This window comes from Eptatretus burgeri, chromosome 7 (genome assembly GCF_056783735.1).
Source record: "Eptatretus burgeri isolate ZD-2024b chromosome 7, Ebu_testis_v1, whole genome shotgun sequence".
NCBI classification, from domain to species: Eukaryota; Metazoa; Chordata; class Myxini; order Myxiniformes; family Myxinidae; genus Eptatretus; species Eptatretus burgeri.
Genome location: NC_140967.1, coordinates 12,639,702 through 12,662,241, shown reverse-complemented (window position 1 = coordinate 12,662,241; position 22,540 = coordinate 12,639,702). Strand labels below are relative to the sequence as shown.

Below are 22,540 nucleotides of genomic sequence, written 5' to 3'. Positions count from 1 at the left end.
GAAGTGCAAAATAAGTCATTTCAAGGGATAGTGGCATTCCACCGCTGCTTCGTAAAGATTTGAGTTGAGACACGGATTCCCATAGATTGCTTGGTAAAACTGAGAACAAAGAGCAAGAATATGAGCATTCAACACAAAGATAACAAACACACAGCAATCTTTGAGACGCTTAAACATTCCAAATCGCTCAATGCCAAACCCGTGGATACGAGCATATATCACAGTAAATATGTGCTGGAGTAATTTTGCACTCCCTCTCTCTGCAAAGTAAACATTCGAAAAGCCAATGAACTGGCATCGAGTTTGCCCAAAATAGGAAAGCACGACGCGAAGAGAAACTTTGTTTCATCGTGGGAAAAACGTGAAGGCACAACAGGCAACCACAGAAGTCGAACCTCTGAGTTTGGAACAACGTAACAACATCCTGTATGAGAAGCTCAGACGAGAGTTTGGCAGACGAATGTATAACATGGGCCCCAAGGCTCTTTTAGCTTCATCGGTGCACCAGAAATATTTATTTTCAGCTCAATCACCGGCCATTGAAAAACAGAAGTATGCTCGGAGCAACAGGTCATACGCTTATCAATGCTTATCAATCACGTGCTGTCTCATCTCGAGTTCACTCCACGATAGGGTCAGATCAAACAGAAAAATTCCATTATGTTCAAGTGGATCTGCAAGGTGTGCTGCACATCAGAGGATTGAGAACAAGGGGACGATTCTATCTGCACTTGGTTTGGGGCTTTTTGAGATCCCACATAAGCTTTCAAAAATGGTAAACAATTGTGCACCTGTACCACTTAATGAAACTACATGTGTGGATGGGAGTGCGGTGGTATGCATTGTGACAAGGCAGCAATGAAGGCAAACTGCTCTGCTGTTTACAAACGAACTGCACGAGTCAGCAGTTTACATATTTTTAACGAGTTACGGGTCAGAAGGTTCTTGGACCGGGGAAGATTGCTGCCTCATCCACTGCCACTTACTTCAAAAATGGTCACAATGTATTCCAGGTCTTCTTTGTGAGATCTGAACCCTGAAAGACAATACAGAAACACAAAAGCATATTCATAGGATTCGAGTGACTCTAACAACAACAACAACAAAAAAAACACTTATTGCCATCATACCTCAAAAGGCATTTGTGCCTCAAGGCTAATAGTACAAGTTACAAAGCAGGCCCTGTGTGGTTGGGTGTCGTCTTGTTTGTTTTTGAAAGTACTCCTGCCCAACTAGTCTCCCATCTAACTTGAGTCCACCTAACATCTCTGAACATTGCAACAAACATCGTTCCATCATGTGAAAGGAGCAAGTCAGGCAATGACCCTTTTGAACATACGATTACCCTTTTGGCAGACTTCCAACATTTGTATCTAACAGTTTCAGGCAGAAAAAAAAAAAAAAAAATATATATATATATATATATATATATATATATATATATATATATATATATATATATATATATATATATATATATAGGAATTGGAGAAATAATCTCATCTGAAATGCAATTTTTAGAACCAATAGTCTCTAGAAGAATGGACTTTGATATTTTGTGTTTGTTCCAGACAACATCAATGCAGAAAACAAAAGAACCTTTTTGTTTGATCGCCATCTCGATGCTGGTGAAATTCTCAAAGAAAATAAAGTAGATTTGCGAGAAGTTTGCATCAAAATACAACTTCAGTTCTTCCAGGTCAGAAGTTTCTGTGAAGGGTTGGAGGAAGGGAAAATGATATTTAAATAACAGGCAATGCTATAAACCAACAGATAGAAACAACACATATATATATATATATATATATATATATATATATATATATATATATATATATATATATATATATATATATATATATATATATATATATATATATATATATATATATATATACACACACATATACATATATATATACATATATACATATATATATATATATACATATATACATATACACACACATATACATATATATATACATATATACATATATATATACATATATACATATATATATATACATATATACATATATATATATATATATATATATATATATATATATATATATACACAGACAGGAGGGGACACTTCCAAAAAGGGAGTGCCAAACATCAACTCATTATGGGTCTGACTCTGTCACAGTAGGTGTTCGGCAGTACGGAAGAACTTTCTCTCCGAAACTGAAAGAGATGTGTGTGTGTGTGTGTATATATATATATATATATATATATATATATATATATATATATATATATATATATATATATATATATATATATATATATATATATATATATATATATATATATATATATATATATGTACACATACATATATACATATATGTACACATACACGTACATAGTACCAGTCAAAAGGTTGGACACACCTTCTCATCCAAGGGTTTTTCTTTATTGTTACTATTTTCTACATTGTACAATAATCGTGAAGACATTTAAACTATGGAATAACATGTATGGAATTATATAGCAACCAAAAAAAAGTGTTAAACAAATCAAAATATATTTTAGATTTTAGATTCTTCAAACTTGCCACCATTTGCCTTGATGACAGCTTTGCACACTCTTGGCATTCTCTCAACCAGCTTCATGAGGTAGTCACCTGGAATGCTTTTCCATTAACAGATGTGCCTTGTTAAAAGTTAATTTGTGCAATTTCTTTCCTTCTTCATGCATTTGAGCCAATCAGTTGTGTTGTGACAAGGTAGGGTTGGTATTCAGTAAATAGCCCCATTTGGTAGAAGACCATTATTTTGTCTGTGCTGTAGGAGACCATATTATGGCAAGAACAACTCAACTAAGCAAAGAGAAACGACAGTCCATCACTACTTTAAGACATGAATGTCCGTCAATCCAGAAAATTTCAAGAACTTTGAAAGTTTGTTCAAGTGGTCACAAAAACCATGAAGCGTGATGATGAAACTGGCTCTCATGAGGCCCGCCACAGGAAAGGAAGACCCAGAGATAACTCTACTGCAGAGGATAAGTTTATAAGAGTTACCAGCCTCAGAAATTGCCAATCAACTGCACCTCAGATTGCAGCCCAAGTAAATGCTTCACATAGTTCAAGTAACAGACACATCTCAACATCAACTGTTCAGAGACTGCGTGAATCAGACCTTCATGGTCGAATTACTGCAAAGAAACCACTACTGAAGGAGACCAATAAGAAGAAGAGACTTGCTTAGGCGAAGAAACACGAGCAATGGACATTAGACTGGTGGAAATCTGTCCTTTGGTCTGATGAGTCCAAATTTGAGATTTTTGGTTCCAAACGCCATGTCTTTGTGAGAGGCAGAGAAGATGAACGGATGATCTCTGCATGTGTGGTTCCCACCGTGAAGCATGGAGGAGAAGGTGTGATGGTGTTGGGGTGCTTTGCTGGTGACACTGTCGGCAATTTATTTAGAATTCAAGGCACACTTAACCAGCATGGCGACCACAGCATTCTGCAGCAATACTCCATTCCATCTGGTTTGTGCTTAATGGGACCATAATTTGTTTTTCAACAGGACAATGAGCCAAAACACACCTCCAGGCTGTGTAAGGGCTATTTGACCAAGAAGGAGAGTGATGGAGTGCTGAATCAGACGACCTGGCCTCCACAATCACGCGACCTAAACCCAATTGAGATGGTTTGGGATGAGTTGGACCGCAGAGTGAGGGAAAGGCAGCCAACAAGTGCTCAGCATATGTGGAAAATCCTTCAACACTGTTGGAAAAGCATTCCAGGTGACTACCTCGTGAAGCTGGTTGAGAGAATGCCAAGAGTGTGCAAAGCTGTCATCAAGGCAAACGATGTCTGCTTTGAAGAATTAAAATCTAAAACATATTTTGATTTGTTTAACACTTTTTTGGTTACTACATAATTTCATAAGTGTTATTTCATTGTTTTAATGTCTTCACTATTATAATACAATGTAGAAAATAGTAAAAATAAAGAAAAACCCTTGAATAAGGAGGTGTGTCCAAACTATATATCTATATACACATCCATTGGGACCATATTCTATGCAGAGTGTTGGTGCTGCTGAAGCAGTCTACTGGGCTATTCGGCACGATCCTGGACGGGTTGCCACTCCGACACAGGATACCAGCAAGCTGGCACTCATTTTGCCAACCTCAGAAGGATGACAGGCAGTCAACCCCACCTGGCATTTATTCAACAGCTGAATGGATTGATGTGTGTGTGTGTGTGTGTGTGTGTGTGTGTGTGTGTGTGTGTGTGTGTGTGTGTGTGTGTATATATATATATATATATATATATATATATATATATATATATATATATATATATATATATATATACACTGGTAAAAAGAAGTTGAACACTGAGCAATAAAATAATTCAAATATAAATTATTTTTTAAAAGACAATTTATTAATGGTAACACCATTAAGTTCCGTTGGAGACAGTTTGCATCATGGATTGGTTGGTCAAAGCACTAGCCAATCCCAAGGCTAACTTGGAATTGAATGAATCTACTCTTTGTGTTGATGTTGAAATTGATTGTGTCGTGCTTTGTATATGGGATGCAAGTCGATGTGTCGGTTGATGGAATTTTCGCAAGAGTGCCAGCCCTCTATAATGTCATGGTTCACGCTGAATGATCCTGTGCCAAGGATGTTGTCAAAGTTCATGAAAACGTGTGTGTGTGTGTGTGTGTGTGTGTGTGTGTGTGTGTGTGTGTGTGTGTGTGTGTGTGTGTGTGTGTGTGTGTGTGTGTGTGTGTGTGTGTGTGTGTGTGTGTGTGTGTGTGTGTGTGTGTGTGTGTGTGTGTGTGTGTGTGTGTGTGGCAACCAAAGACAACTTGCTGGTTGTTGGATAACGACCCCCTGAAAAAATAGCAATTGTAAATGAGCTCAGGTGCAACCAATCACCTTCAAAATCACACCAAATTTATTGGCCTCCACCCGTGTTAAATTGTAATGATTTTGATAATTTCGGAATAAAATCAGCTGTTCCTGTAGGATTACTCTGCTGGATCGTACATTTCACAGCAAAGACTCAACCATGAGAACCAAAGGGATTTCAAAAGACTGCAGAGATAAAGTTGCGGAAAGACACAGATCAGGGGATGGGTATAAAAAATATTTCAAAGGCCTTGAATATCCATTGGAGCACAGTCAAGGGAATCATTAAGAAGTGGAAGGTACATGGTACCATCAAGACCCTGCTTAGATCAGGCCGTCCCTCAAAACTAGATGACAAAGCAAGGAGGAGACTGATGAGAGGCCACCAAGAGGCCAATGGCCTTTTGTGAAGCCAATGGCCTTTATGGCAAAGACTGGTCACTGTGCATGCGACAACAATAACCCAAGCACTCCTCAAGTCTGGCCTGTATGGTAAGTCAGGTAAGGTATGGGATCATGCGCCGGAGCAGGCGTTTCTGCTTCCACTTTCCGCCATTACTTCAGGGCCTCTGTCTGGCCATCCCCCAGGCAGATGTCTGGCCCATCCCCATCTCCTTGAGATGCTGATCAAAACTGCTGCAACGAGGCACGTGGTCAGCCCACTGGCCTCCTCCACTCAGGAGACTCCCACACTGAGAGCATCTGGTGAGCAGGATCAACGTCAGGAAAATGAGCCACATGTCCAAACAGCCGCAGCTGACACTCACGGACCATGCAGGTAACAAATCTCATTTGAGTCTCTCTCAGCAACCGCTCGTTGGACACAAAGTCTGACAGTGATAGCCAAGGATTCTCCAAAGAGACCAGGTACCAAAGGAATGAAGTCTCCATCTCAGATCCTTGGTCAGAGTCCAAGTCTCCCATCAATAGAGCAAGACTGGAAACACCAAGGACCTGAAGACTCAGACTTTCATCCTCCCACACAGGTACCAGCAGCGCTACACACCATGATCCAGTGAATCCATGACTCCCCAGGCCCGACCCAGACGACTGTTTACCTTTGGCTCACAGCCAGCGGAGACATGAATATTACTGCCAAGGTAAGTGAATCTCTCCGTGACCTCAACATCCTCGCCACAAACAGATACAGACAGGACAGCAGCATCCAATATGTCATTGAACACCTGGATCTTAGTTTTGACACAGGAAACCCATAATTCCAGCGGCTCCGACTCCTCATTCAGCACCTCGAGGGCCCACAAAAAGATATCTGGAGTCTCCACAAAGATGACTGCATCATCTGCGAAATCAAGGTCAGAGGTCTTGACATTCCCAAATGATGCAGTGCAGCTTGATCTCTGTGACATCCTCCCCAGAGTCGAGTCCATACAAGTGCTGAAAAGTCAGGTCAAGTGTGGGAGCATGCACCAGAGCAGTGCGTCGCTGCGTCCACTTTCCGCCGGGACTCCAACGGCCTCGTCTGGCCATCCCCCAGGCAGATGCCCGGCTCATCCCCATCTCCTTGAGATTCTGATCAATCTGCTGCAACCACGAGGCATGTGATCGGCCCAATGGCCTCCACAACTCATGAGGCTCCCTTGCTGAGAGAATCTGGTGAGCAGGATCAGCGTCAGGAAAATGAGCCACATGTCCAAACAGCCGCAGCTGACACTCACGGACCATGCAGGTAACAAATCTCATTTGAGTCTCTCTCAGCAACCGCTCGTTGGACACAAAGTCTGACAGTGATAGCCAAGGATTCTCCAAAGAGACCAGGTACCAAAGGAATGAAGTCTCCATCTCAGATCCTTGGTCAGAGTCCAAGTCTCCCATCAATAGAGCAAGACTGGAAACACCAAGGACCTGAAGACTCAGACTTTCATCCTCCCACACAGGTACCAGCAGCGCTACACACCATGATCCAGTGAATCCATGATTCCCCAGGCCCGACCCAGACGACTGTTTACCTTTGGCTCACAGCCAGCGGAGACATGAATATTACTGCCAAGGTAAGTGAATCTCTCCGTGACCTCAACATCCTCGCCACAAACAGATACCGACAGGACAGCAGCATCCAATATGTCATTGAACACCTGGATCTTAGTTTTGACACAGGAAACCCATAATTCCAGCGGCTCCGACTCCTCATTCAGCACCTCGAGGGCCCACAAAAAGATATCTGGAGTCTCCACAAAGATGACTGCATCATCTGCGAAATCAAGGTCAGAGGTCTTGACATTCCCAAATGATGCAGTGCAGCTTGATCTCTGTGACATCCTCCCCAGAGTCGTGTCCATACAAGTGCTGAAAAGTCAGGTCAAGTGTGGGAGCATGCACCAGAGCAGTGCGTCGCTGCGTCCACTTTCCGCCGGGACTCCAACGGCCTCGTCTGGCCATCCCCCAGGCAGATGCCCGGCTCATCCCCATCTCCTTGAGATTCTGATCAATCTGCTGCAACCACGAGGCATGTGATCGGCCCAATGGCCTCCACAACTCATGAGGCTCCCTTGCTGAGAGAATCTGGTGAGCAGGATCAGCGTCAAGAAAATGAGCCACATGTCCATACAGCTACAGCTGAGGCTCACGCGATATGCAGGTAACAAATCTCATTTGAGTTTCACAGCAACCGCTCGTTGGACAAAAAGTCCAAGTCGTGTACCTGTGGCAAAAGCACACAAAAGTTCACCTTTTGGTTCAGGGTGCCAGTCACTCCGCAAGTCGCCGAATCTGGATCCAGAAAAAGAGCCGCAGATCATCACGCTTCCTCCTCCATGTTTGACAGTTGGTGTCACACACTGAGGAACCATCCTTTCGCCTCCTCGGCAGCGTACGAAAACCTTGCGTGATGAACCGAAGATTTCAAATTTTGATTCATTGGTCCATAAGAACTTCTTCCAGTTTTCAGGAGTCCACTGGCGGTGCTTCATGGCCCAGGCAAACCTCTTTTTCTTATTTTGCCATCTTAGAGATGGCTTTCTTAATGCCACTCGACCTGTCAAACCTGCAGCTCAAGGTCTTCTCTTCACAGTTGAAACTGAGACTTCCTCACTTCGACCAGTGTTAAGCTGTGCTTGAAGATGCTGTCCTGGGAGCCGCCAATCACACAAGCTGTTGACTTTCAGAAACTTGTCTTCTGATTGTGTTGTGGCTTTGGGTCTGCCAGACCTCTTCCTGTCAGAGTTTCCTCCAGTTTACCAGTGCCTTTTGATGGTGTAGGAAACTGTACTCATTGACACCTTGGCTTTCTTAGCAATTTCTCGAAAGGAAAGACCTTGACTTTTAAGGGTTATAATGGTTTGTCTGTCTTCCTTTGTTAATTGTCTTTTTCTTGCCATTATGATAGCAATATACTACTTCCTGCAGTGCAATATTGTCCAAATAATGCTTCTGAGGGTGTAGCAACACAGTCTGTTCCAACACTGCTTTTATACAGACGGAGGGTTTGTAACTAATCAAAAAAAGTTGGGACACTTGTATGAATTGTTTGCATCAACTTTCAAGGCTTCATTTACTTCCATTGCTGCAGAAAAGCTGCAGTTGCTAACCCATTACTTGTTCCCTGAAAGGGGGCTTTTTAAACAACTCTGAAATTTACATTATTTTTCATTTTTTGGTAACCTAAACTTTTTTTTTAACCTCTGGCAGTTTACCGCTAAGCTTTGTACCATTTCAGGTTATTCACTGGGCTTGAACTGCTTAAATTTCAGTAAAAAGTGGAAAAATGGGGTTGTTCTAAAACTTTTCACCGGTGGTGTATATATATATATAATGCTAAAATTGTGAACAAACATCATATTTGTAGCTGATCAGTTAAAAGCGATGCTGCACAACCTAATGGTACAACATTCCAGGAATTGGCACATTGGAAGAATCAAAGTGAAGAACAAACATCGAAACAAAAACCGATATCATCCCAAATTGCAAATATTAACCCAAAGGAAAATTTTAGTTTCGGAAGTAGGACAACAATTTTAGGAGACAATATAAAGGTGGAAGGTAATGTTATCTGAGGATCCAAGCATCATGAGCTATGGGTATGGAAGTGAAGGAAAAACCTCACATTAATTGCTTTCCAAATGTAGAGTTTGAAGACCCACTCAAACGAAGATGACAACAACACTTTGTGTGCCCGACAATGGAAGAGGCACACAGCAACATCACTTGTGATGACTTTGGGAGAAGTTTGATGAGGTGAGCGGAATGGTTCGCAAGTGTGAGTTGTCAGTTTTTAATAATCCAGCAAATGAGAAAATGTGATCAGAGCTTTGCACTTGTTCTGCTTCAGAACAAACTTTAAAAGTTTAAATTGTTATGTGCTCTTTGTTAAATTGGTACTGAAAGAGGAACAAGAGCACAATTAAAACACCATCATATTGTCACATGTTCAAAATGCGCGACCACCCACAGGAACATGCATACGACGATGCTCAATAAGACGGCACAACAGCCCGATTCACGAAGCTGGTTATGGACCCACAAGGCACACTGACTCACAAACCAACCACTGCCCGAGTCATAGAGCTGGTTCTGGACCCACAAGGCAACCATAACCTGAGTCACCGACCCACAAGGCAAACTGACACACAAGGCAAACTGACCCACAAGGTAACAATAGCCTGAGTCACTGACCCACAAGGCAACCACTGCCCAAGTCATAAAGCTGGCTGTGGACCCACAAGGCAACCATAACCTGAGTTACCAACCCACAAGGCAAACCGACCCACAAGGCAAACCGACCCACAAGGCAACCACTGCCTGAGTCATAAAGCTGGTTGTGGACCCACAAGGCAACCATAGCCTGAGTCACCGACCCACAAGGCAGCCACTGCCCAAGTCATAAAGCTGGCTGCGGACCCACAAGGCAACCATAGCCTGAGTCACTGACCCACAAGGCAGCCACTGCCCGAGTCATAGAGCTGGTTCTGGACCCACAAGGCAACCATAGCCTGAGTTACCGACCCACAAGGCAAACCGACCCACAATGAACGCTGACCCACAAGGCAACCGCTGCCCGAGTCATAAAGGTGGTTGTGGACCCACAAGGCAACCACAGCCTGAGTCACTGACCGACAAGGCAAACAAACCCACAAGGCAAACCGACCCACAAGGCAGCCACTGCCCGAGTCATAGAGCTGGTTCTGGACCCACAAGGCAACCAGAGCATGAGTCACTGACCCACAAGGCAAACCGACGCACAAGGCAAACTGACCCACAAGGCAAACCGACCCATATGGCAACCACAGTCTGATTCATTGAGGTTCTTACAGCCTGGCTTCTGAGGGGTTGAAGGAAAACAAAACATTTAACTCGCAATTGTGTGAATACAAAAACGATTCTACGACATAAAACAATAATTGTACATGTACTAAATTATTTATCCCATACAATAATTGCATCATCAACCATTTCAATCAAAGCAAAAAGTAAAAGACTGGTAGAACACATGCCTCCGCCAGGCTGACCAGTTTACGTTTTGTATCCCACTGGTAGGTAGGATCATAACTAAAATCTGATCGGCTTGTTCTTGTCACCTGCCCAACTCATCCACCAACTTTCATCTGAATCCGTCCACAACGTTTTGAGATATCATGCTCTATATAGTTTTTGGCCCGATCTGTCAATGGTGAAGAATCACTTAAAAATTTTTTTAAAATTCTCATATCCGGATCCAGAACTGTAACGTCATTAAAATCGAAGCAATTTGTCCTTTTCACACATCCAACCTGTCCACCAAGTTTTGTCCGAATCCATCGATAACGTTTTGAGATATCGTTCTCACAAACAGAGAGACAGACGAAAAAAAATATACCCATCAGAGATGGGGAATCCCACGCCATTGAAACATTTTTTTCAAGATGGCCGCCCCAGTCGGCCATCTTGGATCCGGCCACGCCCAAAATCAATAGGGTTCTTCCTTTTCAGAAAGTACATGTGTGACCCAAATTTCAAATCGATATGGCGAACAGTTTATGAGTTATCGCACTCACAGCTATAAATGTTGACGCCCAGCCAGCCGGACGGACGGACGACCCGGGTGAAAACAATATCCCCCTTCCGCCACGTGGCGGGGGATAAAAACACACAAACAGGGGTGAAGACATAACCGCCACCCACCCTCGGTGGCGGAACTCAAGATAAAAAGGAGAAATTCTCATTTTTGGAACAATATTTAACTGCCATACAATCCAAAAGAAATGAGTGAATTTAAGTTGATAAAGCGATAGATTGAATTAATGTGGTGGTGGTGGTGGTGGTGTCGCACAGGTTTGATGGGCAACATGGACTACGGTACTTCTGCGTCAAAGTTTCTCGTGTAAGAATACAACAATGGCTATATGTCGACCAAGTGTAGCAACGCTACATAGATGAACTACAAAAACACAAGACAAATGAAATGGCAATAATTTGTGAAGGGCAGGAAGAGGTGGTGGTGTTTGAGAGAAGGTGGGGGGGGGGATGATGTAAGGGTAAAAAGTAAATGGCAGTAAATGGCAAATTTGCATGGATGAGACCATTGCAAAGTTTGCGTTTGAGTGTGCCGAGTGAAGCCAACATTTAACCAAGCCCAGATGCGACAAATGGTACACTTGTTGAGCATCCACACAGTGATCATGTGACTAAATGCTTGAAGCAATGCATTTTCACACTGATTGCACTTCAGGCTTTACCGTTTGAACGGGTGTCGCTCTGCAGCGATCGAACTGCATATCTGGGTTGGATGCATCCCGATAAGTGATGTGCGGTTTACGTTGTCGGCTTTATCTCGCATCACAGCATCATTATCCTCATACGTAGCCAACCAGGTTCTCTATGGGGATGTAGCAGAGAATCATCATGCTGACTTCATCAGCAATAAATTGGTGGAGCTATGAAATAAATTTTCAAATATTTTTACGACCACAATATCTGTGGTGGGCTTTCATATCCTTGCTCTGCATCACTTACTTACTGTTCGACTCCTCTCATGACCTTGGCTCGGCACTCTACTTGGAGAGTCGATGTCACCGGATTCTCCACGACAAAAGCTTTTGACTGCTGAACATCACGGACCAAAAAAAACAAACTAATGTTTACGTGACATTTAAATCGTTAGAGGTGTCGGTGGTCACATTGCTAAACCAGACCGTCTAAAATGGAGACCGAAGATCTAGACTTCCTGATGAAGGCTAGTGTTGATCCACATTTCCAGACAGGTAGAACAATGGATGAAATCAACAGGACGTTGATTGAAGTATGCTAATCGCCATGGGAAGCTGACAATTTGGGCGTTAACCCTTTGAGATTGCCATCTTTTGTTCCAAACAAAGAGTCAAGAGGCCGAGCAAGAGGCAGAGTACAAATAAATAGCCAAATCTAACGTTCAGAACAGCAGCAAATGAAGGCAGATGAATGGATCAGTTGAACCATATTTTGCCAGACAGGAATGGTTTGGAACAGCCGATTAAATACATACAGTATGAACGGGACATAAGGGATCGCACTCTGCACAGCGTCGATTGATGAAGAGTAAACCGGGACACACAACGGATAGAGAGCAGCAGAGATAATGCTATCTCCAGAAACGAAGTCTGCGGAAAAACTTACAAAAAGATGTAAACAAACATCATTTCCACTCAACCACAGCCCAAATCAGGTGAATGCTGCTCTATGGCGAGCTTTCGAATGTTGTGAACTCTTTCTACTGAAAACTTTGCGACACCGACGCAACACACGTGACCTCTTGTAGAGTTCATGCCATTCGTTACCTGATAATACACAGTTCATGCCTTTCTGTTCTCATGGGAACCATTTCAAAACCAGAATGCGAGTTGAAGTCGCCTCCACGTCGTGGAGTATGAATCAATGTTTTATTTGGTTAGGAAAAGTGTCAACTCTTGAAGAAATCAATAGCTTTTTTCTTTTTCTCTTCTGCGAGTTGAATGGGAGCTTGTTGATGGTTTTAAGGTGGACCTTCCTGGTTTTAAATGCCAGAAATATGGCACAAACTCGCTGATGTGTACATTTGAGTTTAACAATTTTTCGTGTCTGTGCATGACCCTTTTCAAATTTTTGGTCATCCACATAATTTGTGAACACAAGCTTATGCAAACGCGGACTTCGCAGAACTTCGAACTCGTTTGCATACATCACTTGATTGGGGGTCGAGACAACATGCGGTACATTCATGATGCTGAACGAGTCCTCCGAAGGAAGGCACAGCAGAGCTTCACCATCTAGGCAAGCAGCACATTCCTGAGCATGAAGCCCATTAGAGTGGCTCAAATAACTGAACCATTTGGGGGGCCAAACGAGCAAACAGAGGACAGAGAATTTGTTTTCTCCGCAACTAATGAAGCGATTGACACAAAACTTTTCAACCAAGGAGTGCCTACCCATAGAGAATATTTAAACAAAGTTACATGATGATTGAATGGAAAAAAGTGACCAGCATTCCAAAAAAAATCAATTTTCTGTCGGCATGGGTTGCAGGGTGGTTCACGTATCAGGAATCAATGGCCTTGAATTCGCTTTGATCGGCCTCAGCCGAATATCCCTACATTACAGCACATTAGAATAAGCAAATTACCTTCACTTTTATCGTGTGCCCAAGTTACTATATTTACAGCACTTAATTCAACAGGAAGGACAGTAGGCTCGTATGGGTCTTTGTAGATTCAATGTGTATGGAAGCTGAACAGTACCGAGCCAAGATAATGAAATGGCATCTTCGACTATGTTGCTGAATTTATGAGGAACTAGCGTGGATCGGCTCGCTACGCTAACCTTATCACATGTCGCTGCAGAGGCACATGCTTGCTTTAACTGAGGATAATGACTGTACGTGAGTTGCTGTGTTGTCATGATTTACACCAATCATAACACGACCCAAACATTTATTTTGTTCAAATTTATTTGCAAAATTAGTGATATATTTATTTGTAATCTAAAAAGGTTAGAGTGGTCTAAGGCTCAAAATGGTCAAGGGTCCAAGCTATTTAATCTGTCTGAAGAGTACAAGGGGTCTAAATGGTGTTAAGGTCGAAGGGGTCTAAAGGTCTAAAGGTTCTATGTGTCTAAAGGTATTGTTGTGGTTACCAAATTCGCAAACCACCATTCAGGTCCCTTAGGTGAGGTATCTCGGTAAGTACATGTGTAGTTAGGCCCAAACCCGTTGTCTAGTGGGAATACATGTCATTTATGCGTGCTGCGACTCTTCAGGATAGCCGTTTTTCTTTTGCTATCTTTATTTTGGACCAACCGCCATGATTACCACCACAACCACAACATCAACCACCAACCACAACGCCGCTTCACCACAACCGCCACGACCTTCCCGTCACACCTCGCAACCGTCGCATCGCCACCGTTCTTGCCCCGCTGTGGGTACCGGTGTTGGACTCGTGCAGGGCACGCGCCGAACAGCGTGTACAAAATCACGGATTTTGTGCTTCAAAAACGGATCAAAAACGACACATGCCCACTTTTTGCCGTCCAATCGGTGAGCGAGGGGCGAATTGGCCCCGCCCCAGGACGATCGATATATGCAAATTTATGGATCAAAAAGCCTTCACGCCCACTTTTTCTCGGGCCAATGGGGAGCGAGGTGAAAGGTCGAAGGGAGGGGGTCAAAGATGAGAGGGCGAAGCTACGGGGCTGATAAAAGGACCGTGTTCGTCAGTCCAGAAAGTCCAGAGGCGGAGAGTAGGAGAGTAGGAGAGTCGGAAACAGAGAGTCAAGACTTCGCGGGCGGTGGAAGGAGCTGGTCGTCGTGTGCGTTGGAGTCGGAATGGAGGGGACGGAGCTGTGGAGAGGCGGCGAGGGCGGACGAGGGGGTGCTCGCGTCGTGCAGGGAGCTGCACCCCTGGGAGGCCGACAGCGCGACCTGGCCGAGGTGGAGACGCTCGTCGCGGGATAATAAAAATCCTCTATACCCCGAGCATCAGCAACCCCCTCCTGTTTCCCCCCGCGCTGAGATAGTGCGACCAAGGGGGCCCCTTTCCCACCCCCTACCAGACACTGTCCGCGAAGCCCGCGGAGTTGAGGCGCCATCGCCGCTCCGCGTCTCATCACCAGACGGGTAGGCGCGACCCGGTCTCGGCCTCAGGCCCGCCTCATCCTTGAGGGTATTCTTTTCCTTGGTTTTGGGTGTGTGTTGTCGGCGCCGTCTGTGAAGTAGAATTGTATAAGTGTTGCCGTGTGCTCGGTAGTCGGTATTAGCTCTGCATTGTGTTTTCGCTTTTACATTTGCTTTTTGTGTAAATTACATTGTGTCTTTTCTGTGTGCATTTGGTGGAATTGTATATGTGTGCTCCCGTGTGCCGCGAATAAATGTGCTTTGTGTTGAACTGTTTCCCGCTTCGCTTCGTCTTTTCCTCTATTGAATCCCCATCTTGCTTCACGTAAAGGGTTGGTAGTGGGCTGAATACGCCCGATAATTAATCGAACCGTCGAGGTCGACGATAACACCGCTCGGTTATTCTGATAGTACGGAACGGGTCGCTTAAGTGGCCCGTGTCCGAAGTCGACCTGCGGCGAGGTGCGATCGCCCGGTCTACCCTCCGCGTGGGTACTTAGGTAGGTCGAATTTGGCGAGCAACCCTATCCCACGCGGGGGCTGATTGGCTCGATCGCGGTGAGACCGAAAGGTCCACCCGTGACTGGTTCCCGGCGTTAGTCCGAGAGGGTCACGACTGGATTGTCCGTCCGGTGGGCGACGTGCCGCGATTCGAGTTACGTGGCCGTCAGCACGCTGGCGGGCGCGAATCCGCAACAGTATATAATGTCGAAAGGGTGAAGGGATCTAAAGGTATCTCAAGGGGTCTTAACGGTCTAAAAGGTAAAAGGGGTCATGTGGGGTCTTCAGGGTCTTATCAGTCCTTGGGGTCTTTTGGGTCCTCTTGGTCCTTGAGATATTTTGGGTTCTCTGGATCTTTTGGATCCCGGGGACTTTGGGGTATTTTGGGTCTTCTGGGTCCTTTGGTGCTGCTGGGTCTTTCGGGTCCATGGGGTATTTTGGGTCATCTGGGTCTTTTTAGTCTTCAGGGTCCTCAGGGTCATTTGGGTCATCAGGGTGCTCTGGGTTTGGGGTGTATTTTGGGTCCTCGAGATATTTTGGGTGCTTTTGGTTATCTAGGTCTTTTGGGTCTTTTTGGACCTCTGGGACTTTTGGGTCATCGGGGTCTTCAAAGGTCGAAGGGGACTCAGCAGTCGTGTGAAGTCAGGGTACAACTGACATTCAAACTGAAAATAATTAAGACTTGTACAGTGCCTTTCGAAAGTATTCACACCCCTTGACTTTCGTCATATTTGTTGTGTTACAGCCTGAATTTAAAATGATTTTTTTTTGTCAGCGAACTACACAAAATACACCAAAAAGACAAAGTGAAAACGTGTTTTTATAATTTTTTACAAATTAAAAATAAAAATCTGAAATGTCTTGCATCATTAAGTATTCAACCCCTTTGCTATGACGCTCCAAATTCGGCCCAGGTGCATCCAATTTCCTTTGATCATCCTTGTGACTTCTCTACAACTTGAATGGAGTCTTCCTATGCCCAATTCAATTGAATGGACATGATTTTCACTTTGTCATGATGTAAGATTTTGTGTAGATCCCTTTTCAATTCAGGTTGAAACACAACAAAATGTGACAAAAGTAGAGGGGGTGTGAATACTCTCTGAAGGCACTGTAATCACATGGCTTCAGGGATGGGACACGGACGGACGGAGCGTGTTTTTTGTATATACGTGTACATATATGAGGTGTTGGTGTAATTCATGCACATGTCATCGTCTTGTCATAGAGTCAGCGTGCTTCTTTCATGGAATGTAAGGTTCCTGGCTGCAAACCTCCTGACTGGTGGTCAGCAGGGCAGAGACAATGTGCTCGCGTGGCACATCATGCAGCAAGCACTGTGATGGGACTCGATCTGCAACCTGCTGCCTCATCAAGTTAGGGGGTTCGATTCAGTTCATATAAAAAGGCAAATACATACACATACACATACACACATATATATTGTTACGGCTGTTGAAATTCGCATTACATCATAAAGGGTCCTCAGGTGAGATAAATCGGTAAGTCCATGTGTAGTTTGTCATGTAGCCCAAACCCGTTGTATAGAGGGAATATATATGATCCATTCGGGCTGCGATTCTTCAGTTCGCCGTTTTTATTTTGCTGTCGTTATTTTGGTGCAAGAACAACGAACATCGCCACAACCAACATCTCAACGATCACGCCATTCACTACACGACGCCAACAATCATGCCATTCACACCACAATTACGCTGCCACCATCTTCGCCACTCACCATTCAACGAGCACCGTGCGGTCACGATCTCCGTGGGACGGATGAAAGGAGCGGAGTGGCAGCAGCAACAAGGGTGCAAAGGGGCACCTCCCGCCAAGATCTCCCGCCCAAAACGCCCACGCAAATATCTCCCGCCCGAATCTTCCTTCCCTCGTTGTACTGAGTGAGAAAGGGGGAGGAGGTGGCGCGTCCTCTCCCGATTGGCGGATGCGCGGTGTGACGCGGCCGGGGGAGAGGAACGCCCCCCCCCCCTTTCGAGGCATTTTCTGGAAGCGTCTCGAAGGAAGGAGGAGCCAAGAACGGGGCGGGGCACGGGGCGGAGCGAAGGGCGGAACCCGACCCTACAAAAGGCATGGGCGTGGAGAGTCCCTGGTCGGTTGTCCCTGAATGAGAATTGTCGAGAGTTGTTGGAGAGTCCCTGCTTATGGTTCGTTCGTTCGGAGGAAGAGGTTGTGGTTCTGTTCGTTCGTTCGGGCCTGGTCGTGGTCGGGTGAAGATCGTCGAATTGGTGCAGGTCGTCGAATTGCCACGGGTCGTCAAACCTGGTCCCTGGTGATTGTTCCTGGTCGGAGGGTCATTCGGAGTCGGCGCAGTCCCGAGACCCCGCTAGTGGGACGGAGCGCCTGCCATTCCCCCCCCCCCCCCCGAGATAGCGGCGAAAACCCGGCCCATTCCTCAAAAAACCCCGTCCGAGCTGTCAGGCGGACGACACGTGCAGGCGCGAGGCATGAGCCCAGTGGACCACGCCGGAGGGACTCGGAGTTGCGGTCGTCAAGGGCCGGACGACGCGCTCAGGGAAGTCGCGACTTCCTTTTCTTTTGGGGTTTTGTGTAAATGTCTGCGGGTGGCGCCAGTCTTGAGAAGTGGAACTGTTTTAAGTGTTGGCATGTGAATTGCCATATTCGGTTGTAGATCTGCGTTGGTTCTTTGCTTGTGTTTTTCTTTGCGTAAACGTATACGTGTATTGCTTTTGTTCCTTTGTTTTACTGTAATATACGTGCCTTCCGTGCTTCCGTGAATAAATGTGCTTGTCCAATTGTTCCCCGTTTCACTGCGTCCTTTCCTTTGTTTCAATCTCCATCTTGCATCACGTAAGGGATTAATAGTGGGTTTTAACAGCTGGTAATTAATCTGAACAGTCAAGGTCGACGATAACTCCGCTCGGTTATCCCTGCAGCACGGAATGAACCGCTTAAGCGGTTCGTGTCCGGAGTCGACCTGTGGTGTGGTACAATCTCTCGGTAATCAACCTGCGGGAATAATTAGGAAAATCGATTATTCGGCGATCGGACCCTGTAGCGCGTGGGTAGAGTACGGACAAGGTTGTGGTGTGCTTGGAACACACCCGTGACTTGTTTTCGGCGTTGATCCGGAAAGTCACGACTGAATTGCACGTTCGGTGGGCGAAGCGGCCGCTATTGGTTACACGCGGTCGTTCGCACGCCGGCGGGGCGCGAATTCACAACCACACACACACACACACACACACACACACACACACCCACACACACACACACACACACACACACACACACACACACACACACACACACACCCACACACACACACACACACACACACACTTGGGAAACCCACGAACATACTATATATTATGACATTTGTTCTGCGTACAGGGGAGAGGAGGGAGGTAATATAAGGGGTGAGGGGTTATGAGAGGGTGCAGAGCGACTTAGTTCTGGCTTGACTTGAGAAGGGGGAGAACCTGCCTTGACTGATTTACATCAACTACACCACTTCCCAAATTAAAAATTACTTAAAACAAAATGTTATCAATAAATATTGGATTCCATCGTTCATCCACATATTAAATATATTTCGTAAAACGTTTTTCGAAGTTTTGTTTAATTACATGGTTGGAAAGGAATTATCACTTGCCTGAAATATACTCTTTATATTTACCCCGGGAACATGAAAAAAAATATAATGACACTGTACTTCGATTCCTAACTTCAGTTTTCTCTTGCAGGAAACCCTGTACTTCCTCTTTTACGCCCCATCCCTCCTCTCCAACCTCACTCTTACCCCCCCCTTTCACTCCCCTCTCCCCCTCCCCACATTATATCCGACCAGAAAGATACACTCAAAACGACCACTGTATTTCAACAAATTCTACAGCACTAAACACTATTCTTCCTATTCTACTTCCACTCCCTCCTCACATTGCGTCCGACCAGATACCTTCAAAAACGACAACTGGATTACAACTAATTCCCCAGCAGGGAACCCGATGCTCGCTCTTCTACTCCCCCTCCTTCTACTCCGCCCTCCTTCCTCTCCCCGCTCCCTCCTCATTGCGTCCGGCCAGATACATTCAAAACGGCTGTTAGATAGCATTTTTGTCTAAAAACGCCAATATTCGAACGACTTTCTCACCTTTTGCTGAAACTGAAACTGAAACTTGAACCATCTTATCGACCAAAACAAATTAAACCAGACGGTGAAATAGAGTTAAAATCAAGCCGTGAGGGAGTCTGAATGAACATTATATTAGAGGCCTCAATTCCACTTAAAATGCATTTTCGTCTGAAAACGCTAATTTTCATCCAATTTTCTTCAATCCAATTTTTTTCCAACAGACCGACTGGTGGAGACAATTAATATATATATATATATATATATATATATATATATATATATATATATATATATATATATATATATATATATATATATATAAACATTCATATACTAGTGGGGCACCTGTGGGTAACCCACAGGCATAGAAATATCTGATATTTGGACATCTTTGGTTAGATGCTGCATGAAGAATCTTCCAAAATGAGTACTGGGAATTCATCAGACCCAGAAATGATGTATAATGCACAAAATATATTAATTTCACAGAACATGTGAATAGATGTCCACGCACATGTGAAATCCAGTTTGTTTATAAATCCCAGGTATCTGAAATGGCTGTTTGAAGAAAAGTTGAATTACAACTTCGGATATTGTCTCGGAAGTTGAGATACTTTCCATCAATGCAGTCGAGCAGGTACGGCAAATAGTGGAGGTGATTGGACTTTCTCTTTGGGGCAACAAAGTGTAAATCCATCCCAATTTCCCTGTTGATTAATTTGTGGAATGTTTCGCAGAACAGCACATGCATGATGAGGACACAAGTCCCCAATTATGCTCTTGGACAATATTATCAGATCCTTCATCCAATTCATTATGGCTGCTGTTGTATGTGTTTGCTGAGCACGCACTACCCTCCAAAGTCTTCGTTCCTCAGCATCCTGTGCAAAACTGTGTTGAAGTTCATCAGCCGTCTCATTCTCCCATCTCATTCTATTTCTTTCTGCTTCCCGTGCAAGTCTATGATGACGTTCATCAGCTGTTTCGTTCTGTTCCCGAATTCATTTATACATTTTGAAAATGGCAGTTCCAAACACCCATCACATCCTCTGGTTTAATACCCTTCCGATTGATGTCTCGACCTGCATGCCAAATGCCAGGGTGGTAGTTTGTAGCTGGGTTGAGATTCCAACCTAGGCAAGGTAGCTCAAAGCCAAATGTGCAATCATTTGAGATGTAAGCTATCCTAGCAGGCCATAAAATAACAAATGCAATGCGATTGATTATTTGAAATATCACTGTACTTTTACAATGCTTAAGATGTGTCACGTCATCAGGTCGACATCTTCCTGCTTCACACAGGAGCTTTAAGCTTGTGTGAGAGGTCAAGTTAGCTTGGGGAATATGCGCTGGAGCAGCGTGTCGCTGCGTCCAGTTTCCACTGGAACTACAGGGGCTTCAGTCTGGCAATCCCCCCAGGCAGAAGCCTGGCCCATCCCCACCTCCTTGAGATGCTGATCAACCTGCTGCAACCACGAGGCACGTGGTCGACCCATTTGCCTCCTCCACTCACGAGGCTCCCTCAATGAGAGAATCTGGTGAGCAGGATCCGCATCAGGAAAACGAGCCACATGTCCATACAGCCACAACTGACGCTCAGACAATGCAGGTAACAAATCACATTGGAGTCTCCCTCAGCAACCGCTTGTTGGACACAAAGTCCGACCAGCAATTGCCAAGGATTCTCCAAAGAGACCTGGCACCAAAGGAAATAAGTTTCCATGTCAGATCCCTGGTCAGAAACCAAGTCTCACATCAAGAGAGCAAGACTGGAAGCACCAAGGACCTGAACACTCGGACTTTCGTTCTCCTGCACAGGTACCCGCAGCGCCACACCCCATGATCCAGTGAATATATGACTCACCAGACCTGATCCAGACGACTGTTGAACTCTGGTGCACAGCCAGCAGAGACATGAATATCACTGCCAAGGGAAGTGAATCTCTCCGTGACCTCAACATCCTCACCACAAACGGATGCAGACAGGATAGCAGCATCCAAGATGTCATTGAAAGCCTGGATCTTAGTTTTGACCCAAGAAACCAGTAACCCCAGCGACTCCGACTCATCATTCAGCACCTCGAGGGCCCCCCAAAAGGATATCTAGTCTCCGCAAAGATGACTGCATCATCTGTGAAATCAAGGTCAGAGATCTTGACATTCCCAAACGATGCACCGCAACTTGATCTCTCCGAACATTCTCCGCAGAATCCAGTCCATGCAAGTGCTGAAAAGTGTGGGGGCCAGCACACACCCCTGACAAAATCCAGAAACAACTGGAAATAAGTCAGAGATGGTATCACCACATCTCATAGCACTCTCAGTACCAGAATACAGTTCAGACATCAGATTGATCAGTTTTGGTCGCACCCCACGGAGACCAAGAATCCTCAAGAGGACAGCCCGATTACAAGGCCCCTCTTCCAGTCAGTTGGGATGATTCCTGGATTCGGGCAGAGCACAGAACTGCGTGCAATGACACGTGTCCAGCATTTCCACCAGCCTTGACAAGTTCCGCATGGATGCCACAGATCCCAGGAGTTTTACCCTATTTCAACAGGTTTACCACAGCCCGTGTTTCCACAAATGAAGGTGGACCACAGTTGATTGGAGAGTCAGCATTCGGGATTGTCACACCTCTGACATCCAACTCGACAGCTGGTGGCTCATCACGGTAGAGCCGCTCAAAGGAACCGGCCCAGCAGGTCTTAACTTCAGACTCCTCTGTCAAGAGCCCACCCCACTCTGTTCTAACTGCAGTACACCTAGGGATGGGCTTGGAGGAACACAATGCGTGAATTCCCGTCAGCAGGACGAGAATCACTTGACCACAGGTGATGCTCTACCCCCTGACAGATTCCTCACACATAGGCCTCCTTGTCCGCCCTTAGTGCACGTACAGTATTACGCCTCAGCTCCGTGAACAGCTCAGCTCTCCCATTCAGCCTGGCCCTGCGACTCTGGTCAAAGGTAGCCAGTGTCCCTTG

General features: G+C 45.0%; 1 protein-coding gene across 5 annotated transcripts in view; it reads right to left on the bottom strand.

The window, feature by feature from the left end:
- Positions 1-22,540, bottom strand: part of LOC147022689 (ral GTPase-activating protein subunit alpha-1-like) — a 226,012-nt gene that overhangs the window by 193,496 nt on the left and 9,976 nt on the right. For 4 of the 5 annotated variants that reach the window (XM_085887470.1, XM_085887471.1, XM_085887468.1 and 1 more), the window contains 2 exons: positions 1,600-1,710; positions 987-1,036 (listed from right to left, as the gene is read on the bottom strand). The exons of the other annotated variant lie outside the window; for it this stretch is intronic. In XM_085887470.1, coding sequence (XP_085743596.1) covers positions 987-1,036; positions 1,600-1,710 — 161 coding nt within the window. The remainder of the gene's footprint in view (positions 1-986; positions 1,037-1,599; positions 1,711-22,540) is intronic. 5 annotated transcript variants of the gene reach the window in all.